The sequence below is a fragment of the Neltuma alba genome, unplaced genomic scaffold, assembly GCF_004799145.2.
Source record: "Neltuma alba isolate B1F8T4 unplaced genomic scaffold, ASM479914v2 tig00013430_pilon, whole genome shotgun sequence".
NCBI lineage: Eukaryota > Viridiplantae > Streptophyta > Magnoliopsida > Fabales > Fabaceae > Neltuma > Neltuma alba.
The window spans coordinates 318,584-343,985 of record NW_021637680.1 but is presented as its reverse complement, the minus strand read 5'-3'; the positions used below and the strand labels follow the sequence as shown (position 1 = coordinate 343,985).

General features: G+C 33.1%; 1 protein-coding gene, 1 long non-coding RNA gene and 1 pseudogene across 8 annotated transcripts; 1 reads left to right on the top strand and 2 right to left on the bottom strand.

Moving 5' to 3' along the window:
• The first annotated feature begins 64 nt into the window (after positions 1-64).
• LOC114737330 (hexokinase-1-like) lies at positions 65-6,715 on the top strand. 5 transcript variants are annotated; one of them, XM_028925242.1, is made up of 10 exons: positions 65-555; positions 1,325-1,475; positions 1,563-1,745; positions 2,056-2,130; positions 2,356-2,511; positions 2,642-2,740; positions 2,809-2,939; positions 4,456-4,490; positions 5,392-5,432; positions 5,670-6,715. In XM_028925242.1, exons 1-10 carry the CDS (start codon positions 284-286, stop codon positions 6,018-6,020), a joined length of 1,494 nt encoding a protein of 497 aa, XP_028781075.1. In that variant the 5' UTR covers positions 65-283; the 3' UTR covers positions 6,021-6,715. The 5 variants fall into 5 exon arrangements, with proteins under 5 accessions (XP_028781075.1, XP_028781077.1, XP_028781074.1 ...); XM_028925244.1 differs by having other exon boundaries at positions 5,351-5,432; positions 5,670-5,689; XM_028925241.1 differs by lacking the exon at positions 4,456-4,490 and having other exon boundaries at positions 5,351-5,432.
• A 482-nt stretch (positions 6,716-7,197) lies between these two features.
• Positions 7,198-11,298, bottom strand: LOC114737327 (receptor-like protein kinase 5; annotated as a pseudogene).
• A 12,256-nt stretch (positions 11,299-23,554) lies between these two features.
• Positions 23,555-24,949, bottom strand: LOC114737332 (uncharacterized). Of its 3 annotated transcripts, none has more exons than XR_003739422.1 (4): positions 24,866-24,949; positions 24,698-24,783; positions 23,759-24,003; positions 23,555-23,629 (listed from the first exon to the last, which is right to left on the bottom strand). It is a non-coding gene; the product is annotated as an uncharacterized LOC114737332 (long non-coding RNA). The 3 variants fall into 3 exon arrangements; XR_003739423.1 differs by having other exon boundaries at positions 23,759-23,812; XR_003739421.1 differs by having other exon boundaries at positions 23,561-24,003.
• Between the last annotated feature and the right edge of the window lie 453 nt (positions 24,950-25,402).

Here is a 25,402-nt window from a genome sequence, read left to right as displayed (position 1 = left end):
GAATATTTTTCGGCTCAAGTGGTCTCTGATTATGGAGTAACAGCCCGGTAGGCGATCCCTTTCTTACCATTCCTGTCATTCTCCTAACTGGCATCAATGCAATTTTATGAATAACCCATCTTTCAGCTGCCAAAAAGAGCTTTTCCCATTAAAGTTTAGATTTAACCAACTGAGATTTTCATCTTTGAAGGAAAAAGTTTGAGGCTTTCCGAGGTTTTTCATTGGTTCATCGAGTGAGTGGCTACGCCTGGACCGTGGTTGTATTTGTTAGTGAGGAAAGCTGATGGGGAAGTTAGCGGTGGGAGTTACAGTGGCTTGCGCCGCCGCCGTATGTGCAGCCGCGGCACTGGTGGTGCGCCACCGTATGATCAGCTCCCGGAGGTGGGCCCGTGTTAGAGCTATTGTGGAGGAGTTTCAGGAGAAGTGTGAGACCCCTATTGGTAAGCTTAGATTAGTAGCTGACGGCATGGACGTTGAGATGCATGCTGGTCTTGCATCTGAAGGCGGGAGCAAGCTTCAGATGTTGATCAGCTATGTCGATAATCTCCCAACTGGGTTCGTAAATTTGTGTTGTCTTTGATGATTTTCGAGTATATTTATTTTCTTTGTGGCTTTTCATGGTTTGAATGCTTGTAACGATCACAATGGATCGAGTAGAGAATGCTTGTTATTTTTTTTTTTTGGGGGGGGGGGGGACAAAGTAAAAGCTGACCGATTCGGATTTAAGAATTATCTCTCTCTCTCTCTCTCTCTCTCTCTGACATGGACATGAATTTAACATAACTTCAACTTTTTTAATATCTGTCAAATTATCGGTGCTGATGGAGAAGTTTCATCCAACAATTCACTTAAACTGGCCTAGCAGTATTTTTTTTCCCGCCCTCAAAGAAACCTTCTGGCCTATTCTGAAACTTTACAACAACAACAATAACATAAGCTTTATCTTACTGGGTGAGATTGGCTACATGCATTGTCTAACATTATTGTGTTCTGTCCAAGACCAATTCTTCTGATAAGCCATTAATTGAGAGTGATTCTGAAACTTCAGTTCTAAAAAAAAATTTATGAAGTTGTTGTCAAATATATAAACTGATTCATCAGTCATGATAATATATAAATTTATCTTTCTATGGGGATTTACTTCTAAACTGCACTTGATAGTAGGTTGCGAATAACCTGAAGACAACATCCGGCAATTGAGAGGTTTAATGATATGAATTACTTTGTTTCGACTTGTTGGGACGAGTATAAGTTTTTTCAACACTTGAATTTTTAAGAGATGGCTTCCTTTATGGGACTGCTCACTTTGTACCATTGTTTCCAGGGACGAGAAAGGAATTTATTATGCATTGGACCTTGGTGGTACAAACTTCCGTGTTCTTCGCGTACAGTTGGGTGGAAAAGGAAAAGGTGTTGTCAGCCAAGAATTTGAAGAAGTTTCGATTCCTCGTCATTTGATGACTGGTTCTTCTGCTGTAAGTCTTTTGTGAAATCTCTAATTATATAGGCCTGCCTACAGAAATGCCTCTCAGATCTAATTATTCTGACTCATGACGTTTCAGGAATTATTTGATTTTATAGCAGAAGCTCTCGCAAAATTTGTTGATTCTGAGCCTGAAGACTTTCATCCTCCCCCTGGCAAGCAAAGAGAGTTGGGTTTTACCTTCTCATTTCCTGTGAGGCAAACATCAATTGCGTCCGGGACTCTAATTAGGTGGACCAAGGGTTTTAATATTGCAGATGCGGTGATTCTTGTTACCTTCACTCTGAGCTGTATTCCATTTTCTTTTTAAGTCGCTTTTATGTTTGTACTTTATGTGCATTTATATTGATTATGATTATTGTGCATGGTCCAGAGACATGAAAGAGTTTTCTCTCTTTCTGTCATTGATTTGACAAATTACTATGCTAATTACGTCATGACTCACATAAAATTTTGAACTCCTTTCGTAGATATAATTTTTCTACTGTTTTTTCTTCATATTTCAGCTGTTCATTTTTTGACCATGGTAACATAACAATTCTTCCTTTATGGCTTCTGCTGGGTTGTTATAGGTTGGAGAAGATGTAGTGGGAGAACTGACCAAGTCTTTTGAAAAGATTAATCTGAATATGCGTGTCTCAGCTCTTGTGAGTCTCACTCACCTCTTTTAAAACCTCATTTGTCATTTCCCCCCTGTCGTAAGACATTGAGAAAGCTGATGATTTAGTTAGTAAAATTAAAAAAGAGAGACGATGATTTATAAATTGTCTGACAGGAAGTTGGAGTTATGACGTTCTATGGTTTTAATCATTTTATGCTTGGTGATTTAATGTCTTAAACCGGAAACAAACTGACATGGTAAGGTAATCTAGGTTAATGACACTGTTGGAACCTTAGCTGGGGGCAGATTCTACAACAAGGATGTCATTGCTGCAGTCATTCTAGGTACGGGCACCAATGCAGCATATGTTGAGCGTGCTCATGCAATTCCAAAATGGCCGGGTCTTCTACCAAAATCAGGAGAGATGGTAACTAGGTTTTGCGCTTTGATTACTGTTATTTGGACGTGTTTGTGATAGTTTTGTCTTTATTATGGAAGACAAGGTTGGTAATGATTGATTGCTGTCATGTCATATTTATTTCCATTTCATGCTATAGGTTATAAATATGGAGTGGGGTAATTTCAGATCCTCACATCTTCCTATATCAGAATATGATCAAGCTTTAGATTCTGATAGCTTAAACCCTGGAGATCAGGTAACAGTCATTGATCATTAGTTTAAAATGACCAATGTGCATATGTAACGCACTTACCCTATCTGCAGATTTTTGAGAAGTTGATTTCTGGTATGTATTTGGGGGAAATTGTGAGGAGAGTTTTACTGAAGTTGGCTGAAGAAGCTGACTTCTTTGGAGAATCCGTTCCCCCCAAGTTAAAAATTCCTTTTGTACTCAGGTTTGATCATTCATCCAATCAAACATTAACTTTTTTGCTCAAGGTCCGTAGGAATTATAAACATGAAATGTTCATATTGCTCACCTTATTCTTTTTGCTGGAGGTATTTGCTTGCATATCTACCTGAGTAACAATGATTGAAATACTTTAACCTGCTCTTTTATTGCTGAAGGTATACTGATGTTGAATTATTGGGATGCATTCTTTGTTTGTCACATGCATTATCATTGTATGGTTGTTTTTATTTCAACCGGTCTAAACTCTAATTTTTTCGTCTGCTTGTATCTAATTTATATGGGATGCTTGACATAAATCTTGATGCTGCTTTAACTGGTGGGCAAACTACTGGCAGATGCAAAGATTTTAAATTTCTCCGGTTTATATTTGGAAAAACTTGTGGAAATGGAATGAATGAAAATTATTTTTTTATCTCTCTTGTTCGTTATGGGTAAAAGCATCTACGACTGATAAAGTGTTATCCTGATAATAACAGTAAATCCTTTTCATCCAGAAATAAAAACATGTATTTCTGTTGGCATGAATTAAAACAAAATATAGGTTAACAGGCAAAAGTCTAATTTTGGTTGTTGTTTTTTTTTTTTGACATCACACTTGCGTTCATGTTTTGAGAATAGATTAAGTTGTCAAGGGTGAGATTCATATAGTGAGTTAGTGACCACCCTATTGTTGATGCTTTGTGCAAAAGAAAAGGGGAAAAGCTTAGGTCAAGTTTCTTATATCTATTATGTCAAGTTCTCCAAATATACATGGCCATGTGTCCTTTTTATTTCATGTGGATTTATAATTAAAGGCTCTTAGATGCTAATATTTCAAAAATAGGACACATGGTCATGTGTAATTGGAGAACTTGACATAAAGGATATAAGGAACTTGATGTGGGTATTGTCCAAAGAAAAATGTTAATGCCATCCTATTATCTTGATTAAAAAAGTATGTGGTTTCTCCGCATTCTCAAATATTTTGCCGTCACTCCCTCCAATTTAATCTGTGCTAAGGAGAGCCTTTTGTTATTTCGGGAGAACAGATCCTTTCCGGTCTTCACACCTGTCCTCTCCGATCACTATATCTGGACCATGTGATCAAGTTGATGGTCCAGATCAATATCTAGAAAAAGTGTCCCATTAGTAATTTTTTTTTCTTGATTTTCTCTACTGCCTTCTTTCATTTTTCTACGCTAACTCATCTATTAAAAGAAGAAAAGAAAAGAAAAGCATCAAGGAGCCATGGTTTCCAATAGCCATAGCAAAGGGGGAAGGAACTATATAATAGAAGGAGATCTACATGAAACTCTCAGGATCTTTCTGGTAATCATTGCTGTTTGTAATTAAATTCACGGGGTCTGGGACTGATGACCCTACTCTTCAAGTCTTTTCCTGTAAGCCTTGTGGGATGACTCAGAGCATTTGTGCTCCCTCTCCTTTAGAGTAAAGTAACAGTCTGTCGCCAGTAAATATGCTGGAGGGATCATGATGGTTAGTACTTGATCTTTATACAGGCTCGGCTCACTTCTAGAATCCCACAAACTCAGAGGTATTTTGCCCTTTTATGATCTCATCCTTATCTAGGCATGTGTTACTAGCGTAATAGTCACTTGCTTTCCTTCCTTGCTGTCACTTTGCATGAAAGAAATTCCTTATAACTATTAAATAAGGGAATTCACTGGATTGGTCAGTGCCAAAGCTTTGAGTGATGACTAGGACTTTGTTACTGGATTGAGTGCCTTATATGAGGTTGCCCATTTGCTTTTGGGAACTTTGGTTTATCTGCATTGTTGGCTTCATCAAATGGTCCATAAACAGATAAAAGAGTCAGGAGGAAATTAGACAAGAAACATTTCATTTTTAAAATTTTGGACAATTGAGCCTATAGTTAAAATTTGAAAGATTGGACCCATCATACTGTGGGTTTAGCAGTCAAAGGGTTGGACACTCACCAAAAGGAGGGGTTTCAATTCCTGAGATGGTCGTGGCCCTTGGGGAGGCATATTCACAATCAAATAAAGCATGTAATTTGGAGTCAATTCCCACGTGGTTAATGCTCTATCCTAGCCAACGACCTAGGCACATTGACAACCTAGATGAATAGTGTGGGACTGACAGGTAACTAGGTTGCGTGTGACTGGCTAGTTTTCCTGCCTTTTGGATGTGGGTGAGCCCAACCCCTTGAGTAAAATTTGATCACCAAAAAAAAAAAAAATGACATTGGTGGAGGTGTAAGAGAAGTTAAACTGCATTCAAGTTGCTCATAACAATTATTAAACCTATGGGTGGTGATATTTTCTCTATATTACTAATTACATCCTTTTGAATTAAATTTACACTGTAATGCATTTTTTGTAGCATGTTAGAACTTTCAAAATCCTTATTTTGCCTTGTTAATGAGATTTATAGGACACCTGACATGTCTGCCATGCACCATGACACATCTCCAGATCTAAAAGTGGTTGGAAGCAAATTGAGGGATATATTAGAGGTACGTGCGCTTTATTCATGTTGAATACACATGAATCTATATGGTCCTTCCCAATCCTGTTAATTCTTCTGCTTGAATTGGATGCAAAAGGCAGGAAGTTAATTATGAACTAAGCTCATGGGATTTACTGTCTTTGATCTGTCTGTCTGAAATAAAAGCAAACATATTATGTTATTGGCAAAAAGAATTGGCCTCATAGCATTGGACTGGTTTTCATTTTGTATTTCCCTTTCTCAGATCTCTGATACATCTCTGAAGAAAAGGAAGATTATTGTTAAGCTCTGTGACATCATTGCTACACGTGGGGCCTGCCTAGCTGCCTCAGGAATTTTCGGCATTCTCAAGAAAACAGGAAGGGACACAGTTAAAGCAGGGGGAGAGAAGCAAAAATCAGTGATAGCAATGGATGGAGGATTATTTGAACACTACATGAAATTCCGCACATGTTTGGAGAATACGCTCAAGGAATTATTGGGAGATGAGGCAGCTGGTACCATTGTCATTGAGCATTCGAACGATGGCTCAGGCATTGGAGCAGCCCTTCTAGCAGCATCACAATCTCAGTATTTGGGAGTGGATGACTTTTGAAAATAAGGTTAATCCCACGCAGAAGTGCAGAAGCTTCTACCATGGAACCTGCAAGTCCATATTCCACATTGGGGCTTTCCGTAGAGCTCGCTGGTTTTATTCTGTAGCCATTGATGCTGCTCCTTGCAGATGGTTAGGGCATCGATTCCCTCTTGTGTTCAAGAATAAAGGGAGACATGTGAACTATAACATTGGGTAGTTCTTGATAGCCGCTGTAGTGGATCAGGACTTTCATGTACAAACAGGGCTATTACTATCATCATCATTATCATCCTCATTGTTGTTGTTGTTGTTATAATTAAAATGATGCTGCCAAGAATTATCAATATCCAACCTTCTTTCCCTCTTTGAAGTCTTATTAGGAGAGTCACAGCATCGAAAAGATTCTGACATTCTTTTCTACATAGCTAGAATGGGTCCCTGCAATGAAGCAGTATTGGCAAATCTCCTTCATGGAAAGCCTACTAGTTGGCTGTGTTTCTGTACAATTCAAACATTTCATCTGCGTAGCATGCTTCCTTAATTTCTTTATCCAGTACTGCTACGTCTCCACCAAGCTGCATGTGTCACCTTGCCCAATGGGGCAAGAGATTAGTGTTCATATCCATGATTAGCTGCTTTTCCAGTTGTCAGTTCCAATAGAACAACCCTGAAGTTGTATACTTAAATCTTCAGTGATTTTTCCTGTTTGAATATGCTATGCATTTGAAGCTGAAAGGTACCAATGGAATGTAACTTATTTATGTAGGTCAGAAATTTAATTGGGTAGGTTCAGCTGGAGCAATATGGCCGACTGAACTGAAGATAGATTATGGGATTTCAAAGTATTCTTTTGGATAATAACTTGAGATAGAACAGGTGGTGGTATGCTAAAATTCTTTCATATATTACATAATGGTGATCCAGTGTGAACATCTCTTTATTTCACATATAGTAGTATTATTATACAACTAGTTACATGAAGAAATTATTCACTTCTCTTGAAGGTCAAAAATCATTTCTCACTTCTGAGCTATTTGGAAGTTGAAGTGGAACCAAAATCTGATCATTCCATGTTCTCGAGTTACAAGAATCTAAAGTAGTTGTTCTTTTATTTGCACCAACATCAGATTCTAACTTTGTAGAAACTGATGTTGTTTATCTTCTTCCTGTATCAATTGAAAGGATTTACCTCAACTGTGAGGTCAGTGATGCTATAAATCATCATTAATATCCAATCTAGTTACATGAAGAAATTATTCACTTTTCGTGAAGGTCAAAAATCATTTCTCACTTCTGAGCTATTTGAAAGCTGAAGTGGAAGCAAAATCTAGTCATTCCATGCTCTCAAGTCACGAGAATCTAAAGCAGTTGTTCTTTTACTTCCATTAACACCAAATTCTAACTTTGTAGAAACTGATGTTGTTTGTCTTCTTCCTGCATCACCTGAAAGGATTTACTTCAACTGTGAGGTCAATGATGCTATAAATCATCATCAATATCCAATCTAGTTACATGAAGAAATTATTCACTTCTTGTGAAGGTCAAGAATCATTTCTCACTTATGAGCTATTTGGAAGTTGAAGTGGAACCAAAATAAGAATATAAAGCAGTTTTCTTTTACTTCCACGGACACTAGATTTTTAACTTTGTAGAAACTGATGTTGTTTGTCTTCTTCCTGCATCACCTGAAAGGATTTACTTCAACTGTGAGGTCAATAATGCTATAAATCATCATTAATATCCAATCTAGCTACAAGAAGAAATTATTCACTTCTCCTGAAGGTCAAAAATCATTTCTCACTTCTGAGCTATTTGGAAGTTGAAGTGGAACCAAAATCTGATCATTCCATGCTCTCAAGCCACAGGAATCTAAAGCAGTTGTTCTTTTACTTCCACCAACACCATATTCTAACTTTGTAGAAATTGATGTTGTTTGTCTTCTTCCTGCATCACCTGAAAGGATTTACTTCAACTGTGAGGTCAATGATGCTATAAATCATCATCAATATCCAATTTAGTCACATGAAGAAATTATTCACTTCTTGTGAAGGTCAAGAATCATTTCTCACTTCTAAGCTATTTGCAGGTTGAAGTGGAAACAAAATCTGATCATTCCATGCTCTCAAGTCACAAGAATCTAAAGCAGTTGTTCTTTTACTTCCACTGACACCAGATTCTAACTTTGTAGAAACTGATGTTGTTTGTCTTCTTCCTACATCACCTGAAAGGATTTACTTCAATTGTGAGGTCAATGATGCTATAAATCATCATCAATATCCAATCTACTTTCCCTCTTGGAATTCTTTAACAGAGGGACAACATGAAAGATTCCAGGACTCCTTTCTCCATAACCAAATGGGTCCCTGCAACGAAGCAATATTTGCAGAACCTCCTTCATAGAAGGCCTACTGGCTGGTAGTATTGCAGTACACATCACACCAAGCTTGAACACGCCGCATATTTCATCCATATAGCATGCTTCCTTAATTTCGTCATCTAGAACTTCTTCTACATCTCCACCCAACTGCACATGGCGACATGCCCAGTCTGCGAGAGATGAGTGTTCATCTCCGTAATTTGCTTCTTTTGCAGTTGTTAGTTCCAGCAACACCACCCCAAAGCTATACACATCGATCATTTCATTGATTTTTCCTGTTTGAATATATTCTGCATTTCAAAGTGAAAATTCATGTTAGATTGAAAGCTATATAAGCATATAAAGACATAAAAGATATATAAATATGGTGCAAGTAATTCACCTGGAGCAATATAGCCAAATGATCCAGCTACACCTGACATGGTGAGTTCACTTGGCTTGATCAACATTGTTGCTAGACCAAAGTCTGCGACTTTTGCATTGAATTCCGAATCCAAAAGGATGTTACTTATTTTAATATCACGATGAATGACCGGAGGGAAGCAATCATTGTGCATATAGGTTAGACCTTGTGCAGCTCCTATGGCTATCTGCAATCTTTTTGGCCAATCAAGAATAACATTATGGTTTAACCTATTCTTCTTGCTCAACCAACGGTCAAGGCTATTGTTTTCTAGATATTCATACACAAGCATCAAAGAATCCTCGCTTGAAATACAACACAACAGCTTCACAATATTGTTGTGACGAATATTGCTCAAAATCTTAACTTCTGCTAGGAATGCATCCTCAAGTTTCTGATCCCACTTCTTGTTGTTCATTATCCTCTTTACAGCAACATAGCCTAAACCGTCTATAGGGACTTGATATACTGTACCAAACCCACCTCTGCCTATAATATTGTCATCTGTCAGTGATGATACAATGTTCATTCCACTGAAACTAAACCTGTGAAAGGAAGTCAACTTCCATGAAGTTTCTAGTTCTTGCTTTCTTGATTTGTATACTCTAATAATTAAGAGTAAACTCAAGAAGGTTGCTAAAGAGGCCACTATCACTAGGCCTATGATCAAAGCAAGAGACACAGATGATCTGTTGCTTGATCTTTGAAGGTCAGAACCAGAATTGCACAAGGGAAGGTTTAACCTTTTGGTATTAGCACAGAGACCAGAATTGTTTAGAAAGCTATCGGAATAGACAAGGTTTTCAAATTCACGAGGAATCTTCCCAGTGAAAAAATTTGAGGAGAGATTGAGGTTTGTGAGGGTCATTGACAATTTACCAAGTTGAGGTGGAACATGACCGGAGAGCTGATTATTTGACAAATCTAATTGTCCTAAGACAGGTAAGCTATCAAAAGAATATGGGATTTGTCCAGAGAGTTGATTGTGGCTTAAATTTAGGGCATTGAGAGATTTCCAAGATATGATTTCTGATGGAAGTGGCCCTGTTAGCTGGTTTTGATCAAGCAACAATTTTGTTAGCTTAGGAAGAGTCGTAAGCTCTTGCGGAATACTTCCATTGAAGAAATTCTTACTAGCTTTAAACTCGATCAGATTCTTCCAGGTAGATACTCCTGTCGGAATTCTACCAGAGAATTGATTGTTGCTGATGGACAAACTTGAAAGATTCCAAGCCAATCTTTGAGGTAGTTCGCCGGTGAACTCATTGTTGTTGACCATTAAAGCCACCAAATTCTGTGATGTCCAAAGGCCGCCAGGGATTTTGCCGAAAAAACTATTATTATCAAGAAACAAGTATTGCAGGCTATTGCAGCTCCCTAGTGATTCTGACAGCTCCCCACTTAGATTGTTGTCATTAGCACTTACACCAACTAACTTGCCCTTGTAACATAAATCCTCTGGCAATTTTCCTGTCAATTGATTGGTTGCAACCTGGAAGGTTTCGAGTGGCGAATAACGACCGAAGTAAGGAGGAAGAGTGCCTGATAGATGGTTTTGGAAAACCATGAAATCTACTAGAGCTGGCAGATGAGCAAGGCTTTCAGGTATCTCTCCTGATAGTTGATTCATATCCAAACTCAAGCCTGTCAGTTTTTTGAGCTTTCCTAAACCGTCTGGGATTTTTGCCATCAAGTATAGTCAGATTCAAAGCTTCAATTTTTGTAGGTATTTCCCCAGATAGGCTGTTTTTCCAAAGATACAATATGCTGAGATTCTTCAGAGAAAACACACCACTGGGGATTTGCCCACTTAAGCCATTCTGTGATAAATCCAATTCCACCAAATTGACCAGTTCTCCAATACTTTCTGGAATTTTCCCAATCAAATTCTTGTTTCCCCACAAGTATAGCAATTCAAGATTGGACAAGTAGCCTATTTCATCAGGGATACTGCCGCTAAACTCACACATGTGAAGTTGAAGACTTCTCAGCTCCTTCAACCTTCCGATGCCGGCTGGTATGCTGCCAGAGAATTCATTTTCACCAAGATTAAGGAAACGCAGTTTGGCTAATCGGTCAATGTCATTTGGAATCGGACCCGAAAAGTTGTTCAGGGAGAGGTCTAGGTACTCAAGCTTGGAGCAATTGTAGAGAAATTTTGGGAACTCCCCAGGGAAATAATTAAGCTGAAAATCAATAAGGGTGAGATTTCTAAGGTCACAGAGGAAAGGAGGCATCGTTTTGGTGATGTTCCAGTCACCAAAATCTAATTTTGTGACAGAATCATGGGTGCAGTTGATGCCAGGCCAAGAACAATGAGAGGAATCCGATGGGGCCCACTGATCGAGGAATGGATGAAGGTGTTGTTTTATGTTCAGTAGGACTGCATGTTCTTGATCATAGAGATGAGACATATTAGTCTCAGCATCACTTAGAACAGCAAAAAAGCAACAGAAGAAGAAGAAAATGGAGTATAAGTAATCTGGCATTTTGGCAAGCAATTGGGTTTGCTTACAAGCTATTGTTTTACTCACCAAATTATTGCTCCAAGAAGATGAAGATATAAGAGATGCACCTGCACGTTACAATCATCGAACTTGCCTGACGACTTGGAAAAGAGAATCAACGCCATTCGAGTGGCCCCCTACTGGAAAGTGAAAGATAAACCAAAGTCCAAAATCATCATTAATTGTTTGATTGATGCTGGCTGGGCAACTGATAATGGCCATCATAAGCATATTTCCTGTTGAACGGAAAAGTGCAGAAAGAAAGTAAATCCTTTGAAGGAAGGATAACATGGAGTTTTTATCCTTGTTACTGATAGAGAGAGATCGAATGGAATCTCGGCACTCCCAAGTTTGACTTCAAACGTGCAAACCCACGTGGAGTCAGGTTACAGGGAATTATTAGTGATGTGACGTGAATATAGGTTTTTTTAAAAAAAAACCTACAGGGCATGCCTCTTCCATAGATTCAAATTTATAATCTTAATTTTTTTTAAATAATAGGTAATTATGAAGCAACTTGGAATCCGCGTTTGATGACAACGAACCCCAGATGAGTGAAGCCCACATGTTTGTTAAAAAAAGTCAAGTGGGCCCGGAGCACGCCTTTGTTGAAGTTGAAGGCATCACGTCTGGGAAATTTCCACCGTGAAAGATGTCGACGTAAGCGGGGACAGTGGAAGACTTGACTTGCGCAAAAAGCCAACAACCCATCTGTGATGTGATTCCTCAGCTGCAGATTTTCTGCTTTCTTAAGCATAGTTTTTTGAATATAGGAACTAATTAAATACTATACTTACGAATTGAATAATTTAAAGTGATTAAAAAAAAAGTACTAAATTATTTTAAAATATTTATATTTATTATTTTTAAAATTAATTTATACCACTTACTAATTAATATATAATCTAATAAAACATATTAGTATTTTAGAGATATTTCTTCTGTTTCTTATTATAAGATCATTTTAATTAAACTGTGTCGGTTAAAAAAATAATTAAAATTAATCAGAAACAATTAATATGTAGCAAATGTAATTTTTTTCAAATATACCCTTATATGTAAATGGACAAATGTAAGAGAGTAATAGTGAGATAAATGAAAAAGAGAATATATTAAATACATTAAATTAATGATAAAATAGGTAATAATATATTAAATGCTCAGACAAACTTAAAGAGAGTCTTATAAAAAGAGTCAACCCATTCAAAAAATATATCTTATAATAAGGAACGAAAGGAGTATTATGTAACACATGCTATAATTAAGTAATTTAATAACTTTCGTAATTTTTTCAAATGATTCAGTTGGTTCTTATATTAGTTATTAAGAATGGAGGTAATAGATTTTATCTTAAATATAAAATTTTAATCTATTTTATGATTTTACAATTTTATTTTTATTATTTTTTTCAAATTAATTTATTTAGTTTATAAATTGGTAGATAACATAATGTTATATTGGATATTTTAGGAATATCATATCAATTTGTTGGTTAAATAACTTGCAGGAGTATTAAATTTTTCTAAAGACTAATAAATTGATTGGAAAATTGTTTAAACATCTCCTATTGCAAAATTTATTGCCCAACAGTATTTAAAAATTCAGGTTTTTGAGTGGGCACAGCTCTTTTTCAGTTGTGTGTAACATATTTTAAACTATGCAAACAGTTAAAAATATGTTGTATACATCTAAAGAATAGTTGGGGCTAAAAATATCTTGTCATTAGCTTTTCAAACAAATTTCAAATACATAAATGGAGATTTTTATTTTAACAATTTTCTTAAATTAATCAAACGATGATACCTAAAGTGTTCCTATTTTAATAAATAATATGATTTTTCCTCTTATTCTGTCTCTAAATAAAGCATTCGATGATAAGGAATACTCCTAATTTCTTCATCCATCAATCTGATTTTTCAAAATCCAGGAGCAAGGCAGATTAATCCGAGGAATCGTGCATGAGAATTATGGAAGAAAATTAATTATTTTGAAAAAAATCATGAATTTAAAAGTTACAAAGAATGACCAATATCTTTATAAAATCCAAATGTATAGAATTTCCCTTGTGATCATAGTTGGTTGTAAACTTTATAAGTTAGGTTGTAAATTTCGGAAGATTAACTGTAATTTTTAAAGATCACTTGCAAATCAGGTTTTAAATTATGAAATGGTTATAAATAATATAATACCATCAGCTCATAGTGGATTTTGAAGCCGCCCTTATAAGTTGTGATATCTAACGAGGTTACCTAGCTTAACTAAATAATATTACTTTAATTAATATTTAATTTAATATCAATTTAATTAGTTTTAACTAAATAGAAGAACATATTTAAAATTGATTTTATCCAAAACGAACATATCTTATTAAATTAAATCATTATAAGTGATTGAAAAACATTCCTAACATCTATCACAATTTCACCATGAATGGAATCATTGATATTGGAATTTAAAAGATTAAACATATATATATATCCTCAAATAAGTCCAATCGAATTATTTATAGCTGCAAATGATACTGTTCTGATCATAAATTATATTATAAAATAAATCTTATATTTAGAACTGAAAAAATATATTGGATAGGTTTTGTTTGGAAATTGATTGATACCAATGGTCTCCTTCGCAATGCAAGAACGGGTCTGGATCCTCTCAAAATCCTTATTTCTTCTTCTTTTTTTTAAAAAAAATCTCATTTCCACTGCTAGACTAAATAACAGATAGTTCAGATTTTATATTTTAAAAAGTAGATATCCACCTTCTGTCTTCTATTTATGTAATGTTATAATAACAGTTTTATAAAATATGAAATCTCAACCATTTATTATTTGATGTAATGGTAGAAAACAGATACTAAGAAGAAAAAAGAGAGAAAAGAATTTTGAGAGTATCCAAACCCATGCAACAACTCAAGCATTAGTTTTCTCTATTGCAATTAAATGATTATGGGCTTGTTTGGGTGCCCTCCAAAACTATGGTTTGGGTGGAATGTTACCCAAACAACATCAATTTTAGAAAAATAATTCGAAACTATGGTTTAGGCTAAAAATACTATGATTTCAAGAAAAGTGAATCCATTCTACTTTTGATTCAAATTAGAGAGTATGATTGTGCCTGTCAGAGTAGATGTCAACAATAATATGACTTTAACATCATTTAATTATTTTTTTATAAACATATTTAATCTTATATCTTATAAATATATATACACATATTAATTATTTATTAATTATATTATCTTATGTATTATTAATTATGTTGGTAAAAAATATATTATTAACAATTTTATTCCTTCAAATTAAAATATATCATAAATCTATCTTTTATATAATTCTCATATTAACGTATGTCTTTTTTAGTAATTTGTATATATAAGAAGTGTTTCTGATAACAACTATCTAAACACTCTCACTTCTCTAAATTATTTTTTCATAAAATCTGTTCTTTCCAAAATCTATTTTTCAAAAGTTATTTTTCAAACTATAATTTAGTTTCATCCAACGACTCCCTGTGGTAAGTCTGCTCCTGAGCAAGACCACTGTCACTGCCACGATTGGAAGGTGTCAAAGTGATTTGTTAGATGGCAATATTCTCTCCAATCTTTCTTTTTTAAAAAAAAAAAAAATATAAACTTCAATTTTTTAACTGGATTGTATAAGCTACACTTTTAAAATTTTTAAATATTTAATATATTTTTTAATTAATTGTATGTCTCTCTTATCTTTGTTTTTCTACTTATTCTCGCTTTCACTCACACCCTCCGTAAATAAAAATATATATTTTTATATATTTATTATTTTTAATCAATATAACAGGAGAAGTATCGCTGGGCTTTTGCCTTTTAATTGGTTAAAGCCTCAACATAAATTGGTAGTTGTAATGAAACTTCTTAATTCTTAGTATGTATTACAACATTCTAACAAAAGCAACATTTTATTATACTAAAGAATGAATACAAAGTATCTAAAAAAATAGAACAGTAGCAACCAGAAATAAAAAAAAGGAAAAATCACTAACAGGTCCCACAGAAGGCAATTTATTACTCTGAGGTCCCACGAAATGTCAAAATCACTGACAGGTCCCAAGGGATCTCAGAGTAATATTTTCGTTTTGTAAAATGACATTACTGCCCCTCATATTCTAGATTCACATTTGCTCTGTCATTACGATTTACAACCTCAGCAGCGACTATTAACAACCTAATGAGAAGGCGTTAACAACCCTAGCAGTATCCTTTAACAACTTACTTTATAGAATTATATAACCTCTACATAAGAGTAAATTATAACCAAATAATATAATACAACAACTTTAACACTAAAATGAGAAGCTTTTTGATATCATTAAGAATTTTAACTAGATCCAATAGGATTATAGTAATATTTTAATGCGAATATCCATTTACAATCTCAACAGCGAATATTAACAACCGAATGAGAGGGCATTAACAATCTAAGCAGTAGCCGTTAACAACTTACTTTATAGAATTATATAACCTCTGCATAAGAGTAAATTATAACCAAATAGTATAATACAACAACTTTAACACTAAAATGGAAAGCTTTTTGATATCATTAAGAATTTTAACTAAATCCAATAGGATTATAGTAAGATTTTAATGTGAAGATCCATTTACAACCTCAATAGCGACTATTAACAACCAGAAATAAAAAAAATCCAAAATACAAACTGAGCAAAAAAATACAGAAAAAAAAGAACAAGAAGAACAAGAAAAAATTGGGAATAAATTCCTAATTGAAAATTTAATTAGTAAATGTTACTTAAGAATTTCGTGCAACTTAATTTTTTCAGTGCACAACTTAACTTCTTTTACATGCAAATATAGTCTATGATGCCAGTAACCAATTTCAGAACGAGAGAGGATACAAAAACGCAATACACAATTTAGAAATACAAATAACCAAAAAAGAAAGACAAGGAAAGAGAGAGAACAGAGAACAAATGATCACGCCAACTCATTCTTTTTTGCCACCTAATCATGCCACATGATCATCATTAACACCGAGAGTGCACATCAGCACCATTAACAAGCAGAAGGACTAACAGTTTAAGTTAACCGTTCTAAATTTGAGGGACCAATTCTTTAAAAAACAAACTTCAGGGACCTTGACCAAAGTTGACCAAAACTATAGGGCCTGGAACCTGGGTTTCCCCTTTTTTATTTGTTACTGGCACAGGGAGATCGAATGGAATCTGGTCTCGGCACTCCAAGTTTGAATTCAAAGGTTCAAGCCCACGTGAAATCAAATTATTGGGAATTATTTATTGATGTGATATGAATATAGGTTTTTATTTTTTAAAAAAATTTAGATGAATCTGGTTCAAAGTCAAGAGAGCCAACTGACTCTTTATAACTAGACCAATCATAAATTTAGTTAATTATGAAGCAACTTGGAATTCTAGATGATATGACAAGGAACCCCAGATAAGGGAGGCCCACAGCTTTGTTAAAAGTCAAGTGGGGAAGGAGCACGCCTTTATTGAAGTTGAAGGCATCACGTTTGGGAAACTTCCACCGTGAAAGAAACACAAAAGATGTTGACGTTTTTGGGGGGAAGGTGGGGAGGGAGGGGAAGACCTTGACTTGCGTAAAAAGCCAACAAACCACTTGTGACTCCTCAGCTGCACATTTTCTGCCTTCGTCGTCGCTCACAGTTTTTTAATATCGGAGCTAATTGCATGCGAATCCTTATTTTAATTTTAATTTTAAATATAAGATTTTAATTTATTTTGTATATTATATTTATTTATTTTTTAAAGATATTTTTTATAATAACAGTAGTTCTAGCTAATATACTTGATTAGCAAGGATATTTTAGAAAAAATAACATCTATTTATTACATCTAATTAACATAGTAATTTTTTTATTTATTCAAATTAGTAAACTAACTCTTATATTAAGAACTAGAAGTAGTACTATATTTAAGAATTGAATAATTTGGATTGATTAAAAATAAAGTATTTATATTTATATTTATCATTTTTATTCAAATTAATTTGTTTCACTTATAAATTAATATATAATCTAATAGGACATATAAGTATTTTAGAAATATTATGTGACAAATGCTATAATTAAGTAATTTAACAATTTTATTAATTTTTTTAAATTATACAACTGGTTTTTATATTAATTACTAAGAACCGGAGGCAATAGTTTTTATCTTAAATATAAGATTTTTAATCTATTTTATGATTTTATCTTTTGTTTGTGTTATTTTTCTCAAATTAATTTATAAACTGGTAGATAACATAATATTACATTGGAATATTTTTTAGTTAAATGACTTTTAGGAGTATTACATTTTTCTAAAGACTAATAAATTGATTGGAAAATTGTTCAAACATCTCCTATTGCAAAATTTATTGTCTAACGGTATTTAGAAATTCAGGTTCGACTCTTCTTCAGTTCTGTATGACGTATTTTAAGTTATACAAACAGTTAAAAATATGTTGTACGCATGTGAAGAACAGTTGGTGCTAAATATATATTGTAATTGGCTTTTTAAACAAATTTCAAACATATAATGGGGAGTTTTGTTTTAAAATTTTCTTAAATTAATCAAACGATGATATCTACGGTGTTCCCTTTTTAATAAATAATATGATTTTTTCTCTTATTCTGTCTTTAAATAAAGCATTCAACGATAAGGAAGACTCCTAATTTCTTCATCCATCAATCTGATTTTTCAAAATCCAGGAGCAAGGCAGATTAATCCGAGGAATCGTGCATGAGAATTACGGAAGAAAATTAATTATTTTGAAAAAAAATCATGAATTTAAAATTTACAAAGAATGACCAATATCTTTATAAAATCCAAATGGATAGAATTTCCCTTGTGATTATAGTTGGTTGTAAACTTTATAAGTTAGGTTGTAAATAATATAATACCATCAGCTCATAGTGGATTTTGAAGCCGCCCTTATAAGTTGTGATATCTAACGAGGTTACCTAGCTTAACTAAATAATATTACTTTAATTAATATTTAATTTAATATCAATTTAATTAGTTTTAACTAAATAGAAGAACATATTTAAAATTGATTTTATCCAAAACGAACATATCTTATTAAATTAAATCATTATAAGTGATTGAAAAACATTCCTAACGTCTATCACCATTTCATCATGAATGGAATGATTGATACTGTAATTTAGAAAATTAAACAAACACACACATATTCTCAAATAAGTCCAATCAAATTATTTATAAGAGAAAATAATATTCTTCCAAATCTAAATTATATTATAAAATGAGTGTTATATTTTAAAGGAAAAATGTTAAAAAACCTTTAAAATAAAAAAATTGTAAATAGAAACCCATAATAATATTAGTATATGTTTTGACAATAATTTTTATGAACGGCTTTCTGTATATAGTTTTTTTTTATTTCAACAGGTTTTTTAATACTATTTTTCTTATTTTAAAACTAAAAAAATATCACATTTCGTTTTAATTATAAGATCTCATTTATAGTTTATAAATAACGTCTTATAATTAAATCAGAGGTAGTATATTGGACAAGCATTGGTTGGAGAGTGATTGATACAGACGGTCTCCTTCACCATCCAAGAACTCAAGTTTTCTCCATTGCAATTAACTGATTATGACAAGTTTCATTCTGAACAAGACTGCTGTCAGCTTAGCCCCACTTGCTGCCAGAGCTTTCTGGTGAATGCGGTTGGAAAGGGGTTTGTTAGATTGCAATATTCTCTCCGATTCTTTTTTTGTTTTTTTTAATAAACTTCTATTTTTTAACTCGATTATACAAACAACACTTTGAAAATGTCTAAATATTTCATACTTTTTATTAATTACTGTATATGTCTTTCTTATCTTTGTTTCTATGCTCATTCTCTCTTTCACTAACTCTGTTTATAAATAATGATATTTTGAAATATATTTTTATATATTTTTATTATCTTTAACCAATTTTAACTAATTTTGATACTCAATACTATAACTTAGAAATTTATACATCTATATAAGAAAGTTAGAATTATGACTTAGAAATAAAATTAAAAAAAATATTGTAAATATGACAGGAAGAATATAGCTGGGTTTTTGCCTTGTAATTGATTATAGCCAAAACATAAATTAGTAATTGTAATGAAACTTCTTAGTTCTTGGTATGTATTTTACTACATTCTCGCATAAGAAACATTTTATTAATACCAAAAAATGAATACAAAGTATCCAAAAGAAAATAGAACAGGAGCAACCAGAAACAGCCAAAAAAAAAAAAGAAACAAAAAAAATCCAAAAGACAAACAGAGCAACAAAAAAATACAGAAAAAAACAACAAAAAGAATAAGGGAAAATTGGGAATAAACCCCTCATGATTGAGAATTTAATTAGTAAATAATACCTAACGATTTTACACAACTTAAGTTTTTCAGTATTCAAGTTAATTTTTTTTTATATGCAATCTATCTTTTACCATATGCAATTATGTTTCCTTATGTCACATCCTCTCATCGCACAATTATCCTTATGTACAAATTAGACACTCGTATCTGAATAATGTTTTGTGCAGATAATTTTTCCTATATGCAACATTTTACTGATTGTTTCAACTTTCACATTCAGTACGACTGCATATTCTTGATCATAGAGACGAGACTTATTAGTCTCAGCATCACTCAGAACAATAAAAGAGAAACAGAAGAAGAAAATGGAGTATAAGTAATGCGGCATTTTGGCAAGCAATTGGATTTGCTTACAGGTTCTTGTTTTACTCACCAAATTATTGCTCCAAGAAGATGAAGACACAAGGGATGCACCTCGAACTTGCCTGACGACTCAGAAAAGCAAGTCAAGGCCATTAGAGTGGGCCCCGTAGTGGAAAGTGAAAGATAAACCCGAAGGTCCAAAAACATCATTAATTGCTTGATTGACAGTGTCTGGGGAACCGATAATGGCCAGTATAAGCATATTTCCCGGTGAACGGAAAGCGCAGAAGGGAGTAAATCCTTTGAAGGAAAGATGACATGGAGTTTTAATACTCTTGTGGATCTTAATATAAAATTTATTTAATTAATTTGATTAGATTAAAAAGATTAGGTAAGTTAATTAATTATAAGAAAAGTGATATATTTTTTTCTAAAACACTATAATTATTTTTTTTAATATCACTCTTCCTCTTCTACTTGATTATGGTTGAGGAAATATCTATAAAGATAATTTAGAAAAAAAATTGATAAATATAAAAAATAGGTCTTATATTTAATACCAAAACTGACTTAAAAATTAGATCCTATATTAAGGATAAGAGGAGTATTTGTTACTGATACAAAGAGATAGAATGGAATCTCACCTCAGCACTCCCAAGTTTGACTTCAAAGGTTTAAGCCACCTGGAAGTGGAATCCAATTATAGGGAATTATTTAATTTAATGATGTGACATGAATACAGTTTTTTTATATAAAAAATATTTAGTTGAATTGAGTCTCACAATTTCACCAAACTAGGATATGTCTTTAGATTCAAAAAATATTTATAAATCATTCACTAACAAAATCTTTATATTGATAATAAGATTTAAACTCGTAATTTTATAAATTATAAATTGATTATTTAATTATATGGATATAGTTAATTATGAAATAACTTGGGATTCCAGATGGTAGGTTTGAATTTTGATGGGCGAATCCCAGGTGAGCAAAGCCCCACAGGTTTGTTGAAAGTGGGGAAGCAGCACGCGTCTGCACGGCGTGCTCAACACTTAAGGGTGTGTTTGGTTGGAGGGGAGGGGAGGGGAGAGGAGGGGAGCCCTTCCTCTCATTTGGTTAAAAATTTTGGAGGGGAGGGGAGCTAAAATGTCCCCTCCCCTCCCCTTCCCCATTTTGGCTCCCCTCCAAATTGGGGGTTTTTGGAGGGGAGCCAAAATTTTGGACCATTATGCCCTTATGGTTTTTTTAATATTCCACTCCTACCCATAAAATATATTATTATAATATTTATTTCAAATAAAAAATATATTATCCTAAGTAAAAAATAAAAAATAAATACATTATTATAATTAAAAATATATTATAAAAATTATTTAAAAATAAAAAATTATTTAAATAAAAAAATATAATATATAAAATTAATTGTTTTTTATAAATATATTATTTATTAAATATATTTTAAAGCTGGAAAAAAAGATAGCCTAAAGAAAATAAAATTTCATTTTTCTTAGAGCATATAAAATTTGTTAATTTGATTATTTTAAATATATTATTATATTAATTAGAATAAAAAATTACTATACCAATTTTTTAATACACATATTAACATGATAAGACTGAATTTTTATTAAATTATATAATTTAAATTAAGATGTAAATTAATTTATATAATATATCAATAAAAAACATAAACTAATATGTAAGGGTAAAATGGTAAATTGATTATTACTATCCCTCCCCTCCCCTCCTTGAACCAAACAAGGGATCATTAAATACCCTCCCCTCTCCTCCTTTTTAATCAAACCAAACAAGGTGAGGATAAAACCTCTCCTCTCCTCTCCTACCCCTCCCTCCCCTTCCCTCCCCTCAAACCAAACAGACCCTAAAGCGCCAGCGTTTTGACTGCTGAGTAGTGGAATCTTACTCCCCCCTCTTTTTTATCTGTTTTATTAAAAAAATATGCATACAAATTATTTTTGATTTAACTTTCAGTTTCACCAAACACACTAAAATATTTTTTTAAGATATATCCCACATTTTAAAGTATTTTCTGTTACAATTATTTAACACCTTAAATTATTTTTCAAGCAAGTTCAGCATTTTAAAAATATTTTTTGATTCATCCATCACACAAATATTTTATCAAATGTATCTAGTATTCTAAAATATTTTGTGATTCATCCAACGATTTAAAATATTTTTTTAGATACATCTAGTATTTTTATTGAATGCACATGATAAATTATTTGAGTATTTGATGAAACTTAATCCAAAAATAATTTTAATATATAATACTGTTAGTCGTTAATATGAGAGTTAATTGATTAATTTGACTAGATTAATTTAAATTAGTTATTTATAATAAATAGGTGTTGCCTTTTCTAAAATATTCTTACTAATTAAATATATTGGTTAAAACTATCATTATTATAATGACTACTTTGAGAAAAAATAGATAAATATGATAAATAAAGTGGATTAAAATATTATATTTAAGATTAAAATAAAATTTAAATAAACCCTTATATTAAAGATCATAAATATCTTTTTTTTTTGTGAACAAAGAGAGACAAAAAAAACAAAAAAAGAAGTCCTACACTTTTCAGCACTCAAAACGCCAGCGTTTTGAGTGTTGAGCATGACGTGCTCGTCAGCAATGCGGTCCCGAAGGAGCACGCCTTTGTTGAATTTGAAGGCATCGGGTTTGAGAAATCTCCATCGTGAAAAAAAAAAGACAAAAGATGTCGACGTAAGCGGGGGCGGTGGAAGACCTTGACTTGATGGGCGCTACGCATATTTATTTCGTAAAAATATTTTTAAAATTATGATTTTATATTTTTCCAAAGGAGAATACTTATGTCAAGTTCATTACGTCAAGTTTGTCCATTTATCCAATCATATCCTGCCACATGTATTATTTGGCCTCATCATCATTTAACCCCCACAATCCGTTTAATCCCCGTTAGTCTAGAAAAATTGTTTTAAAAAAAAAAAAGTCAAAAAACCCTAGAGCATTGTTGATCCATCAAACAAGGGACGCGACGGGCGGCGAAGAGGAGCACTTACGGCAAAGGGTGAGACAACATGCTGCCTGAAGATACTGCGATTCTATTGTTTTGATTTCTTGGGGTTTCTTTGATTATTTTATTGAGAAAGACTTTGAACCATGTCAAACTTCTTTTTGATATCCAGTATGTCGAAATCAATGTAGCTTCCCTATGCCAATTATTTTATTAATTTGTTTGCTTTTTAATTTTTTTATCCAGCCAGTTGCGTACATACGTTTTTCTTTTCCTCTCCTGTAGACATTCAAATCACGCCCATGGCTGGTGAGTACAATCCCTTGCCTTTTGTTTTGTTTATCCCATTTTTTTCTTGTTGTTTCTTATTTTTAATATATACTTCTATATTAATTATATAAATATTTTACAGAACATGAAGTAAATCAAGCAGATTTAACACCATATGTGGGCATGGAATTTGAAAGTGAAGAACATGCGTATAGATTTTATAATGCATATGCTGGTTTTGTTGGATTTAGTGTTAGGAAAGAATGGGTAAATAAATGGAGCAAACCAAGTGATGGAAGTGTTAATAAAGGCATAGATGCCAATCAAGGTCAAGTCCATTCCTCTGACCCTCTATCAAAACAAAACAAAGAAAAATCCTCAAACTCAGAAAATAGGAATGATGCTAGCCAAAATAATTTAAATGGAAATGAAAATGCTAGTGACAATAGAAATGAATATAAAGACGTGATTGTGCCATACATTCCTTCTAGTTCCTCAATGTTGGAAGAGAAGACGCATCTTCTAGGAAAAATGCTGACACAGAGCAAAATGAGAACCAAAACAATGTTTCAAAGCCAAATAGCATTTGTACAAGAAAGGAAGCAGTAGCTAACAATAACTAACAATAAGATGAATATAATCAAGTAAATGACTACTTTTGATACTTTTCATGGATTATACCTATGAATAACATTAATTCCTCAGTTTGGCAATGTCACTTATATCTGTGAATAAAAAAAAAAGAAGGTATTTTAAGTTATAAGAATAGTCATTTATCTGAATTAATACAGGGCATTCCTCACTTCTCACAAATTACTGCGTGGGAATGATTGGAGGAGGGGATCTCAACAAATATTGAATCATCCAACATATGGTGACATGAGGCATGACAATTATATTTTAAGAAAAGCAGCAAGTACTGGATCAAACGCTTCTTTTAGTCCTGAAAGACAAAAACAATGGCAATCTACCAAAAGATGCATGTTCTTACCAGTCATAAATCTAACGCAAAAAATCATACTGTTAATAGTGTTAACACAAGTAAATCTTGCTAGTCTAAGCCACTTGTGTTTGATGATTTAATTTGATGTAATTCTAGGTAGAATTAGATCATATGATCTATGAATCTAAAGGATCCAAAGCAAGCCGCTGTAGCTACTACTGCTGGCGGTGGCAGGGGCTGCTTCTCAATAGCTTCCACTTAGTACTATTTCAACAGTGCCATGACCAAATCCGTTAATGGGTATAGTTTTTCTCAGCTTATCTAGCTATTAGAACATAGGTAGTTACTGGATTTTACTTGTTTTTCTTGTTCTTTTCAAAATTCAGAAGAAGAATCCATCAATCACGAGATACTTTGAATAGAAGACGTGTATTCCTATTCTGACAAAAATAAACAAAACAACGACAAATCCTTACAAGATAGTGGGATGCTGGATATTTTCAAGCACTTTCAAGGAGTAGAAAGGCATTCGCATGGACGCTATGTTCATCTCCCAGCAAATCTAACAAGCAAAATTTTGTTCCCAATCAAAAATCAAAGAAGTCTTGAGAAATCAAAACAAAAGAATCTCGCAGAAGCAATACCATTTGTGCAGCGGTCTTTCTTACCCACAAAATCTCTGTGCGCCCTTTGCTGCTAGTGCTCTTCACCGGCCATCGCTTCCTTGTTTTGTTGGATCGCACAAACGATGCCCAGGTTTCTTTTTTAACTTTTTTTTAAAAATAATTTTTCTCGACTAACGGGGATTAAACGGATTGTGGGGGTTAAATGGTGATGAGGCCAAATAATACATGTGGCAAGATATGATTGGATAAATGGACAAACTTGACGTAATGAACTTGACATAAGTATTCTCCTTTTCCAAACACCTCCTGCGCAAAAAGCCAACAACCCATGTGTCACCCGTCAGCTGCAAATTTTCCGCGATCGTTTTTACTCGTAGTTTTGAATATCGAAACTAATTAAATGCTACTATAATTAAGAATTGTATAATTTGGAGTGGTTAAAAAATTAATAAATTACTTTAAAGTATTTATATTTATCATTCTTATTCAAACTAATTTGTCTTGTTTATAAATTAATATATAATCTAATAAGAAATATAAGTATTTTAGAGATAT

Bases quoted from the DNA above. Each gene is read 5' to 3' on its own strand.
- LOC114737330 (XM_028925241.1), top strand. From the start codon at position 284: ATGGGGAAGTTAGCGGTGGGAGTTACAGTGGCTTGCGCCGCCGCCGTA. The intron at 1,476-1,562 runs GTAAGTCTTTTG...ATGACGTTTCAG, and splicing joins TGATGACTGGTTCTTCTGCT to GAATTATTTGATTTTATAGC. The intron at 1,746-2,055 runs GTGATTCTTGTT...GGGTTGTTATAG, and splicing joins GTTTTAATATTGCAGATGCG to GTTGGAGAAGATGTAGTGGG.